Source organism: Neospora caninum, chromosome VIIa (assembly GCF_000208865.1).
Source record: "Neospora caninum Liverpool complete genome, chromosome VIIa".
In the NCBI taxonomy this organism is placed as follows: Eukaryota; Apicomplexa; class Conoidasida; order Eucoccidiorida; family Sarcocystidae; genus Neospora; species Neospora caninum.
Window position 1 is genome coordinate 1452025 of NC_018393.1, and position 11019 is coordinate 1463043.

The window sequence follows — 11019 nt, forward strand, 5'->3', positions numbered from 1 at the left end:
AAGATGCCGCACGCGAGCGCACACGGATCCGCACACAAAGCCATACAGACATATCCACTTCTCAAAGTGAACAGACACTCGACCGCGTAGACGCATTTTGTTATGCATCTATTTTTGCGCGCATGCACGCATCCAAAAACGCTCTGCCACACCGCCCGCACAGGAGCATTTGCTCTGTCCACAGGAGTCGGCCGGCGGGCATTTCCGTCCACACATATCTATACATGCATATACATACATAATTGCATATGCAAACGCAACAGTCAAGACGATCCTTTGTTTACTGAATGTGCATCGGCTGCGGTTTGGGTGTCGTGGAGAAGGGCTGCTGAGGCGGCGGGTAAAGCTTGTTTAAAGGAATGAAGCGGTCTGCCCCACAACACCTGACGGGGAGAGCCGGGTCAAAGTACCCCATCGCGTTCCACATCGCCATCTCTTCGCGGTGGAAAGGGCCCTGCAAACATGCACGACACAGAACCGAACCACTGGATACACACGCCATTCTGCGTCTCCCTACACAGTATTTGCCTGTGCATACACATGCATGCACACACACACACACACAACCCCACCCTTTTACACAGATACACCTATATATAAATATATATATATATATATATAGATTTATATAAAAAACTGTGCATGTCTAACATGCCTATACGATATCTTTCTATCTCCGTGTTGATACACAGTGTTGATTGCTCTTTGACGTCAACGGGTGGCGGCGTCAGAGTGCGAGGTTTCCGAATTCTCGATGCATTCACGTCTGAAAGGGCGTCAGGGGAACATGGTGCCGCGGGAAAAACACTCGCGGCTCTCTTTTGGCGCGGTGAAGCCTCTTTGTGGCCCCCGACGTGCGTTTCCCCGCAGTGTCTGAGATTCTCTCCCGGCCGTTACCTGAATGTTTCCCTTCGGGTCAACGTATTGCCAGCATTTGTCTTTCATTGCATCCGGTCGTTTGCCGCGTTCTGCGCTGCCTGCGCCAGCCCCTGGCGTCGCTCCGCCTGTCGACGCGGGGTTTGGGCCGCCCATATCTGCGGCGGTGCGCTCGCGGTCCCCACTGGCGACCTGAGAAGGCCCGTTGTTGCGGGGTAAATATGCGCAGGCGTCTTGGAAAGCTCCGAACGCGTCTCTCCGCTCTTCCGCGAAGCTGTCTCGGCTGCGATCCAGGCCTCGCAAATCCTGCACGAAGGAGGCGGGGGGAACGCCCGAGAAGGCGCCTTCGAACCCTCCAGCTGAGCCCGACGCGGACGCGAGCGAGGAAAGGTTGCCCGCATTCGCGCCAGCCGCTCCCCAGCCCCGCAGCATGTCGGCGCTGATCGCGGTCTTGTTCACGGCAGAGCTTCGGACGCTGTTCAACAGTTCCTGGTTTCGCTGCGCGGCGTTGAAGTTCGCGACCTTGCCCACGGGGACATTCGCGGAATGGGCGAGACTCGCCGCGCCGTCTTCCCCGAGGGCGTCGAACGGCGCGTTTCCTCTCATCGTCTGCCGCGCGGCGCGGCCCTCCGCACCCCGGTCTTCCCCGCCGCCCGACTGCGAGTTCGGGCCTCGAGGGGCGAAGGAAGAGAACGAGGGAGGGAACGCCGCGTTTCCTGAAAAGTTCATCGCGACGCCCTCGGACCCTGTCTGGGCCGACAAGCCTCCGAGACGCTCGCGCTCTGCCGACGCATTCCCGGACGACGCGAGAGACCCTGGCACCACCGACGAGGCGCCCGCCCCTGACCGGTGCTCACCGGCGCTGTTGAGACTGGCAGCCTGTGAGGCAGTGCCCGCATTGCCAAGTCGCAGCTTCTGGAGCAGAAGAACCGCTTGCTCCTTCGTCAGCTGCGGATACTGCTGAGTCAGGGCGTCGACGGCCGCCGCCGTCACGGCAGCCAGAGACGTGGGGCTCCTCGTCTCTTGCGGCGGCGCGCGGGGCGGAAGCGACGAAGAGCCGGCCGCGGGCCTCACCACGGGGAACGGGAACTGTCCCTTTCCTAACGCCTGAGACCCCGCCGACTCGGCCGACTTGCGCTGGAGCTGCAGCGCCATGAAGTCCGCGAGGAAACCTTCAGCCTGAGCGTGCGAAGTCGCACCACCCGCGGGGTCGGCGTTCGCGTTCACGTGGACCTCGCCTCCGTGCGACGACGCCGCACCGAAGGAAGACGCGAGAAACGCTGTCGCGCCTTGGGGAAAACTGGAATTCGCGAACGCGGAAGACACACCCTGCGCCCCTGCCGCCCCTCCGCGGATCCCCAGACTCGCATCCGAGCCGCTCCCGTCCTTTCCGCAGCCGGCGCCCGGTGTATGTACACCTGCCCCCGCGGCGCCCGCACCCATGAACGCGCCAGCACCGGCGCTCCCGCCTTTTTTCCCCGGGACGATCGGGCCCTGCTGGAAGGGCTGGGAACCTTTCTGGTTCATTTGGCTCAGCTGCAGCTTCTGTTTCTGCGCCGCAGCCTGCAGCAATGACCAGACAGCCCGACTGCCTTGGGCGAACTGCACGGCTTCGGCGGTGTTCCCGCGCCGCAGGTGCTCCAGAAGCTGCATCACCTCTTGCGCATGCAGCAGTGCGCCGCCCGGGGCGCCAGAGCCGGCGCCGCTCCCCTGGGGACCCGAGCCGGCTCCCACCGGCTGCCTCGCCGCGCGCCCTTCGCCGGGTCCAGGCGGCGCTCCGAGACTCGCGTCTTCGCCTGGCACCAGAGCCACGCCGCGTGCAGCGAATCGGCCGCTTTCCTCGCTGGGCACCTGGCCTTGTTGCCTCGCGAACTGCTGCAGAAGGTGCTGCTTGAGAAGCTGCGACGAAGTCAGCGAGGCGGAAGCGCCGCCCGTCCCGCGCTGTTGGACCCGCGACGCGAGCTCCGCGTAGAAGGCCGCAGCCTCTGCGCTCGGAGCATTTCCTGGCGGGCCAGCTGCGCCTTGGGAAGCAGTCGGGAAGAAGCTCGGAAGCGAACTCGGATTCGCCGCGCCTCCCTTGCTCTGCTGGAGCCGCGCGAGAGCCGCCCCCAGCGCCGCCTGCGCGCTGGCCACTGCCGCGTTCGAGTCTCCGCCGCCGTGGAGCGAGGAGACACCCGAGACGCCGAACGCGCCCGAAGCCGTGCCCGCGCCGCGAGCGTCGGCGCCAGTCGCCGAGGCGCCAGCGTGGCTGCGGCTCTCCTGGAGGACATGCAAGGCGCTGAGAGGGACAATGTTGCGGAAGGCGCGCAGCAACTCCTCGTAGTGGCCCGAGGGCTGCGACGCCGCAGGGCCGGGGGCCTTGTTGAAGCTCGGCGCGGCGCCTGGCCCGGCGGAGCCGATAGGAGCGTCGCGAGGAGACACGCCGGAGAAGCCGTTGGAGGCTGCAGGCGCCGCGGCTGCCGACGCTCGGGAAGACGGACCAATCACCCCGGGATAGGAGGCGAAAGGCGCTTGAGGCGCGCCGGCCGCGGTCGCCCCAGCTGGCTGCGGCGGGCGAAAGAGAGAAGACGAACTCGCCGACTGCAGAGCCTGGAAAAAAGACGAACTGTTCACGCGCCCCTGCAGGAAAAGCTGCTGAACCGCCGAGAGCTGCTGGTTTCCGAGGCCGAGCGAACGGGGGTCGGCTCCACCGGTCGCGGCTTCTTCACTCGCAGACTTGGTCGCAGACGCGTCCCCTGCACAAGGAGACACACAAAAGAGACCGAGACAAAAAGATGAAGGCGCTTCCGGGACGGGCAGGAAAAGCGCGGAACACGAAACCGACAAAGAAAAAGGCACACGGCCAGACACGGACGCCAAACCCACCCGTAGGGTAGATCCAGAAAAAAACGAAACTCCCCGGTGAACCGATATCCTGGCCTCTCTCTCCCGCTCGCTGCGGGTTCTATGCCTCAGTTCTTCTTTCTCTGCCGGCTGTGGCGCGTGCGTCGTGCCGCGTCACCACTCACCGCCTTCGCTCCCGGTGTTTTGGTTCCGTCCTTCGCTCGGAGGACCTTCGCAGGGCGGCTCTTTCCCTTTCACGTCGCGCCTCCGCTCTTCGATGTGAAGAGCCTCGCCGATGTCCGACATGGTTCGCCCCCTGCCCGTCGCTCGCTCTCCTCGCGCGCCCACAGACTCGCCTCGGGGGGAACTGAGGGTGGAAAAGCACGCCTTTCGTTCGCGGCCCTCTTCTCGATCCAGCGCCACGGCCCCGAGGAGCGACGCAGGCGAACGGGAGGAGTCACGACTGCGCTGGGCGGTGGACGCCTCCTCGGCCTTGCTCGGACCCGCCCCACGACTCCCCTGGCGGTCTCCGCTCGCTGCAGTCGCGGCCGCGGTCGGCGCCGGACTCTGGGCTCCAGCGCCGCCCTTGCTGCGACCGCGCTCCCGCGCCTGACCCGCCGAGAGACTCTCGGGCGTCACCTTGGATGCCTGAGAGTGTCCTTCCTCCGAACCGGCCTCCGCGCTCGGCGCTCCAGGAGCAGACGGCGACGTCCGGTTCTCTTCTTTCGCTGAACAAAACAAACATCATCGACCTCAGAGGCTTTTGCGGGCATTCCCACCCCCACCAGACCACCCTTGAAGAAGCAGCGGCCTAAGAAATAACAAAGCAACCGACAGGTGTGTACGCGCCGCTCTGCTCACCTTGAAGTCTCCAGTCAAGCAGCCCGCCCCAGTCTCTTTCAGCTTTCTTCGCCCCTGGAGCCGTCGAGGCACCATCGGCCGCAGCCGTCGAAGAGGCCGAGCCTGCAGCCCCGCTCGCCCCCGCTGCGCCTCGCTTCTTCTTCGTCTCTTCCGGCTTCTTTCGGAGCTCTTCAGGCAAAGCGCTCTCGTCCAGTTCACCTGATACGCCACAGGAAACGCCAAGAAAACGAGACGCAAGAATGAAGCGAGAAGAGACACAGAGAGAGACAGGAACGAAGCGAGAGGGCGGGATGCGGCCTCACCTCTCATAACTCGAGCGAGAATACCCTGGGCGTTCTTCGGGCGATAGAAGCCTTTACTCGTCTGCTCCAGAGCCACGTCGTTTCGCTGAGGGGCTGGGGGCGGCGACCTAAAAAGGCAACACCACAAAACACATTTCCATGCACACAGAGGAAGAAACAGAGACATCAGAGAGACGAACAAAGAAACAAGATGGAGATTTGTATTCTTGCATCTAAAACCCGCATGAGCACCCAGAGACGAGCTGCGAAAGATGCACACACACGCGGCGGAAGATAGGCTCTGACCCGTGAAAAAACTCAAAAACACACTTGCGCAAATATATATATATATATATATAGGAAAATGCTTCTTTATGTTTTACAGCGAAACGTTTTTCTCCTCTTACAGATCGGACTCTGGCTTCCATGAGACCTTGTACAATTCCTCGAACTTGACAGAAGCAATTTCTTCGCCTGAAAAAAAGTCAGGAAAGCGCGAGAGCAAGCGTGAGGGGACCGAAAGAGGAAAAAGACCCAATGGAGGTTCCTCCCTGTTCTCCGCATGCAACAGATACACCGGGGGTGCACATACACACACACCGTGGCGAAAGCTAGAAAACCTCAGAAAGAAAAATAGGCACAGAGAGACAAAAAGAGAGAGTGATAGACGATTCGAGCGTGAAAAAAGCGTTTGGTGGACAAGGCACTCGCGTCCATTCTTATTCTGGTTCTCTTTTCGCCAGGCGCGTTATTGAAAGCTTTGCGCTGCTCCGGCTCTCCACATGCGAGTTGTTTCCTCTTGTTTGGTCTCCAGGATTGTTCGCGCAAGCGTTTGGACGGCTACCTTCGTAGTCGAAGACTCGGAAAACGTTGTCGACTTTCATTCGCGGGTACGTGGATGCCGTCAGAAACATGTCGCCGCTGGGGGCCCAGACACTCTGGACTGTACAGGCAGCCCGCCACTCCGTGATGAGAGACATGCCTCGGACGTTGCTGTCCCGGTACCAGAAACTCAGTTCGCCTGCAAACGAAGCAAACGCGCGTACAGTTGAAATACATGCAGGCGCAACGCCGGGTCGGCACGGGCGCGCGGAAGAGATAAAGAGAGGGAGATGGAGACAGAGAGGAGAGAGAAAAGGAGACATGGCGAGAGGGACGGAGAGATACAGACAGGAAAGGAGACATGGCAAGAGAAACGGAGAAAACTTACAGAGAGAAAAGGAGAGAGAAAGATTGAGGAGACGGCTCGGGGAGTTCGATCACGAACGTCGAACGGCGACAAACCCAGCCAGAGGGGGAAAGGGCGGGGAGCAATGTGGCACAGCGTCAGTGGAAAGGCGGAGAAAGAAGAGAACAGAACAGCCACAGAAGAAAGGAAGAGGAAGAAATGGAGTGGGGAAGAGAGGGGGAGACGAGCGACGGTTCGCAGTGTGAGCAGGAAACGAAAAGAGAGAAGCGCAAGGCGCCAACTCACCTGCAAGATTTCCAAATCCGCCGATGGCAACCATCTGGCCGAAAGGGCCCCAGGTGATCGTGTTTCGGTACTTGGGCGGGAAGGAGAAGCGCACGTGGCACTGTTTATCCAGCAAGTAAATATCTGCAAAGAAAAGCACGCATTCCCGCTCACGCCTCTGCACGCTACCCCCACGCGCGAAACCCCGCAACGAAGCGAGGACCTCTCGATCTTTTTGCATGCAGCGGCGAGATGTTTAGCCACGCCCTGGACTGCACACCTCCCCAAGTGTATTCCTTCAGACTCAAATTCCGAGGACGCATGCCGTGACCATGCGCCCCTAAAAATATACGAATACCCAACTGTATAGATATTGACATGCGCACATATAGATGAAACAACAACTCTCTCTGTCTCTCTCTCTATATATAAACGTAGGCATACATATAACCACCTTTGTGGGAGTCCTTTCCCGGAGTAGGTGTATGGGGCGACACAGGTGAGTGTCTGTCAGTTTTTGAGCCGGGAGATGTCTTTAAGGCGAATACAGGGTTTAAAGCATCCTAAAAACAGATTGTTCCGTCTGCGAGCGGCTCGGACCTGAGGGGGATTTGCCTTCAATGAGGACGAATTCGTCTCGGGTGGGACTCCACTTGGCGTCCTGTGCAACCTTCTTGCTCAGTTTTCGCACGAAGCTGCTGAGGCTCTGGACCGCGTCGAGAAGCGCCTGGACGGCCGCGGCCGAGGTCGCCGCCGTCGCGTGCGCGTTTTTCTCCGTGGCGCCACGCGCGGACAGTCCGGCGCTCAAGGCGAGCAGCTCCGCGTGGATCTGCTGAAGACGCGCCACGTCGTCCACGGGCGGCTCTCGAGAGAAGTACCAGCAGTCCCCGACGCCGCCGTAGTTCTCGCCTGCACGCCCAGAAACGCGGAGAGTCCGTGAAGCCGCCGAAACCTCAGCGAGAAAGGACGCGAAGAGCGAGAAACGCAACGAAGGGCGAGCGAAAGAGAGACACAGCGAGACGCGCGAGAGAGGAAGAGGAAGACGCGAAACTCACATCCGGGGAGGAGAACGTTCCGAGTCGAAAACAGAAAAAAAAGCCACGCAAAAAAGACAAGTCTCCTTGCGTGTTTGGCGACGGCTCTCCAACAGCTTTCCTTGCGACGCAGCCATGTGCGGTTTCGCCCTGTTCTCCGAGAGGTTGTGCAGTTTTTTTCGCTGTTCTCACCTGCTGCATCGACGGTTGTGTTCGCCATGACCAGGAGTCCCGTTCCCGACGGACTCCACGCCAGCTCCGCGGAGTCGGCTGCAGCGACGACTTGTCGAACGACGCACCGCACGACAGCTTCGTCGAAGCGTTCAAACTCCGCAGGACTAGCAGCCGCGACAGCTTCCTTCACCTCCTTCTCCTCCACCGTGTGGAACGTGACTGCCTTCGCGCCGAGCCGAGACGCGCTGCCTTCCGCTGACCCGTCGTCCTTGTCCTCCGCCTCGCTGTCGCTGCCGCCCTTCTTGTCCGCCTTTGTCGTGACTCCTGAGGCGCCTTGGGCGAAAGCGCTCGCGGCCTTCACGGCAGCCTCGGTCTTCTCGAAGTTCGTTCGCTGCGCCTGCAACAACTCCTGGAGTTTCGTCTGCGGGTTCAACACCCAGTCGACCTCGCAGGCCGACGCGCGGGCAGCCGCCACGTTCGGAATCTGGAAGACGTAGAACTGCGCCGTCTGCGGGTTCGGCGAGCTCCCCTGCGAAGCGCCCGAGCTGGAGAGAGAACACGGACCCGCAGCCGCCGCGGGGCAGAACGCGCCAATCAGCAGTTCCTGCTCCAACTCCGGCGAGAAGCACGGCGCGAGTTCGATGTTGAAGACGCGCGGGACGGGGAACCGCAGCAGCATCTTCTTCAAATCGTGGCCAGAGAACACCTGGACACCAAACGCGCGCGACACCCGAGATCACACAACAAACACACAGTGCACACAGCCCCTGCAAAAAAACCCACACACGCCTGAAGAACCAAAAAACTGGGACAGAACGCGATACAGGCATATGTATATGTGGATGTATATATACGTGTGTTTGTCTATACATATATACGTACATATATATACATATATATATATATATATATATAGAGATAGATAGATAGATAGATAGATAGATAGATAGATAGATAGATAGATAGATAGATAGATAGATAGATAGATAGATAGATAGATAGATAGGGTAAGTATGTGAGATGGTAGACGGGGTATATCCGCATGATTTTCTGGAGGTTGGCGTCGCTGTGTAGTCCCCCCGCGAGTGTGTGTGTGCGTTTTCTGGCTGTACCTGTATGCAGTTCCGGGACGCGATGCAGCAGAACAGTTCGTCGTCTCTCCACTTCAGGAGCGGCCACTGCGAGCCGACGAGTCTCCGCACGAAGAAGGAGGCAACGACTTCCTTGGTGCCGACGTTCCACACGAAGACGTTGTGGTCCTGGCTGCTTTCTTCCTCTGCGGCTTTCTTCTTTTCGACGTTGTAGAACGCGACGAGGTACGTTCCCAGGGGGGACCACTGGAGGTACTTGGGTTGCGTGAGGCTGGCGGCGGCCAGCGAGCCCTCGGGCAGGCGCAGCGCGAACTGTTCGATGTCCTTCAGCATCGCCTGGCTGATTTCCTCGCGTCTCTTCTCATCTTGCGTGCAGTCGGCTCCTGGCGCAGCTGCTGCGCCCTTGCCCGTCTTCGCCGTCTGGCTCTTCTCGCAGTAGGACGCGAGCGCCGCGGGGCCGCGCCATAGCTCAGAGACGTCAGCCACCGTCCACGTTGGGTGCTCAAAGACGACGAGGCCCCGATCTTGGGAGACAAGGGCGAGGCGGCGTCCACAGGGACTCCACGTCGCCTGTTGCATGCCTCTTTGGTGCAGCAACTCGACGAGTTTCTTCTTTCCCTTCTTCTCCGACGCGCTGGGCGCCGTGAGAACTTGGAACAGACGCAGCCCCCGTTTCTCCTGGACAAAGAAGATGCACCCGCTCTTCACATCCAGGCCGGCCTCGGAGATCGGCGACGAGCTGCCTCCGCCGGGCCAAACCCCTCGGTCCGGGCGTGGCGTCCCGCTCTCTGCGTTCGAACGATCCATGCCGAAGGTCGGGCACCGAGACAGCGCGCCTCAAACTGCCGGAGCGTTAAGGCGGGGAAGCGCCGAGGGGCAAGCAGAAAGTGACGAAACTGGTGAAAGAGCGGGAAAGGCGAGCGAAAGTGTGTAAGCGTAGCCCGCACTCTGAAGCGGAGAGCCGAGAAAACTAAGACGAGACGGTCGGGGGCCCTGTGCACGCCAGCACGTGCATGGGGGTATTCCGCCGCGGGTGTACGTACAGCGGACGAGGAACCTGTGTGCAGAGGACGTGGCAAGGCACCACCGAGAAGGAAAACACACCCGGAGAGACTGTATATCGTCTTCAGGGGAACTCGAGGCAGGAGACTGAGGAGCAGGGCTCCAGGCGTTTTGGAAGAAAGAAGCTCGGGGCAAGATGCAGTGAAGCGTTTCAGGAAGTGCAGAGCACTGGAAAAAAGCCTTTCTCGCCCGGGACAAGAAAGTGGAGAAATCTCAAAACGACTGGCGACTGTCTGGAACTGAAGTGCAATGTCGAGACATCCCTTGAGCGTCAGAAGTCACGAGAACGCGGAGGATTTGCATCCCAGAAGGTGGATTGAGATAAATGCGATTCCCGCGAGAGAGGCGAAGCCACAGGAATCCTTTGTTTTTAGCGATAGACGCAAATTCGAAATACGTGCCCCCACAAACAGCCACAAACAAAAGGGCTCTCGAAGGATGCGCCTTCTCACGCAGGCGTGTGAAACACTCCCGTCCACACCGGCGAACCGTCCCCCACAGGTCCAGGTGGAGCGAGAACAACAAAACGCGAGGTCCGACAAAGATGAACTTGACTATGTTGCCGCGTCAGCCAGCAGACGGCGGTTGTCGATGTATCTCGCTGTGCAGGAAATGCAGGAGACGCACGGAGACAATGCCTTCTGACGTGAGTGCGGTGTTGGGAGAGGGAAAAAAAGGGAAGGACGAAGTCCTGGGGGAACGAGAATTGTCAAAAACCCTTTGCCGATTCCTCTTTGCAAATGAAATCTTCGGCAAGAAGAAAAATGACGCGGATCTATATACTACAGATTCGAATACCCACTGCGGGACCTTGGAGTCACCATAAACGTAAAGTAAGAACGCGTGAAGACAACGCCACCTGTGAGAAAATGTTTGCGTGCTTCCCTTAGAATGCAGAAGCGTTGAAACAGCCAGACGTTTTTCTTTTGCCACGCTAATTTGCGTTTCAGGAACGCGTGCAATACATAGCTGTTTCTGAACTTTGAGTGTGTCATACACCTTGGCAGCTCCCCTCGAGCGCTCCTGCGGGAACAGACGCCTGCACGGGAGGTGTTTTGAAAACAGGCCGCATGTCCTTTTGCACCGAACTGCTTTCAATCCCTTGGCGGAATAAATCGACACGAGGTAACACAACGGCAAAACCGAGGCAAGTGCCTCTTTACAGCAGGAGTGTCGAGGCGAGGAACGAGTGGAGAAAGCGGACGAGTGCAAAACGAGAAGCGCGAGAGTAGGGAGACAAACGCAGTCGGGAGAGACGAGGAGCACGAACCAGTCAAAGCAAAAGCTGCCGGACGAATGCACCAGCGCGAAAAATTCGTTTAGCAAAGTGTTCACGAGGCTTTTGAAAGGCAAACAGCATCAAT

The 11019-nt window shown here is 59.2% G+C and overlaps 1 protein-coding gene across 1 annotated transcript; it reads right to left on the bottom strand.

The window, feature by feature from the left end:
* Positions 1-280: 280 nt before the first annotated feature.
* On the bottom strand, positions 281-9400 carry NCLIV_020970 (conserved hypothetical protein; the record flags this gene model as incomplete). The annotated part of the gene is made up of 11 exons (XM_003882293.1): positions 281-454; positions 898-3611; positions 3885-4427; positions 4561-4758; positions 4863-4969; positions 5249-5315; positions 5686-5862; positions 6316-6438; positions 6895-7203; positions 7521-8208; positions 8615-9400. 11 exons carry the CDS (start codon positions 9398-9400, stop codon positions 281-283), a joined length of 5886 nt encoding a protein of 1961 aa, XP_003882342.1.
* Positions 9401-11019: the final 1619 nt, after the last annotated feature.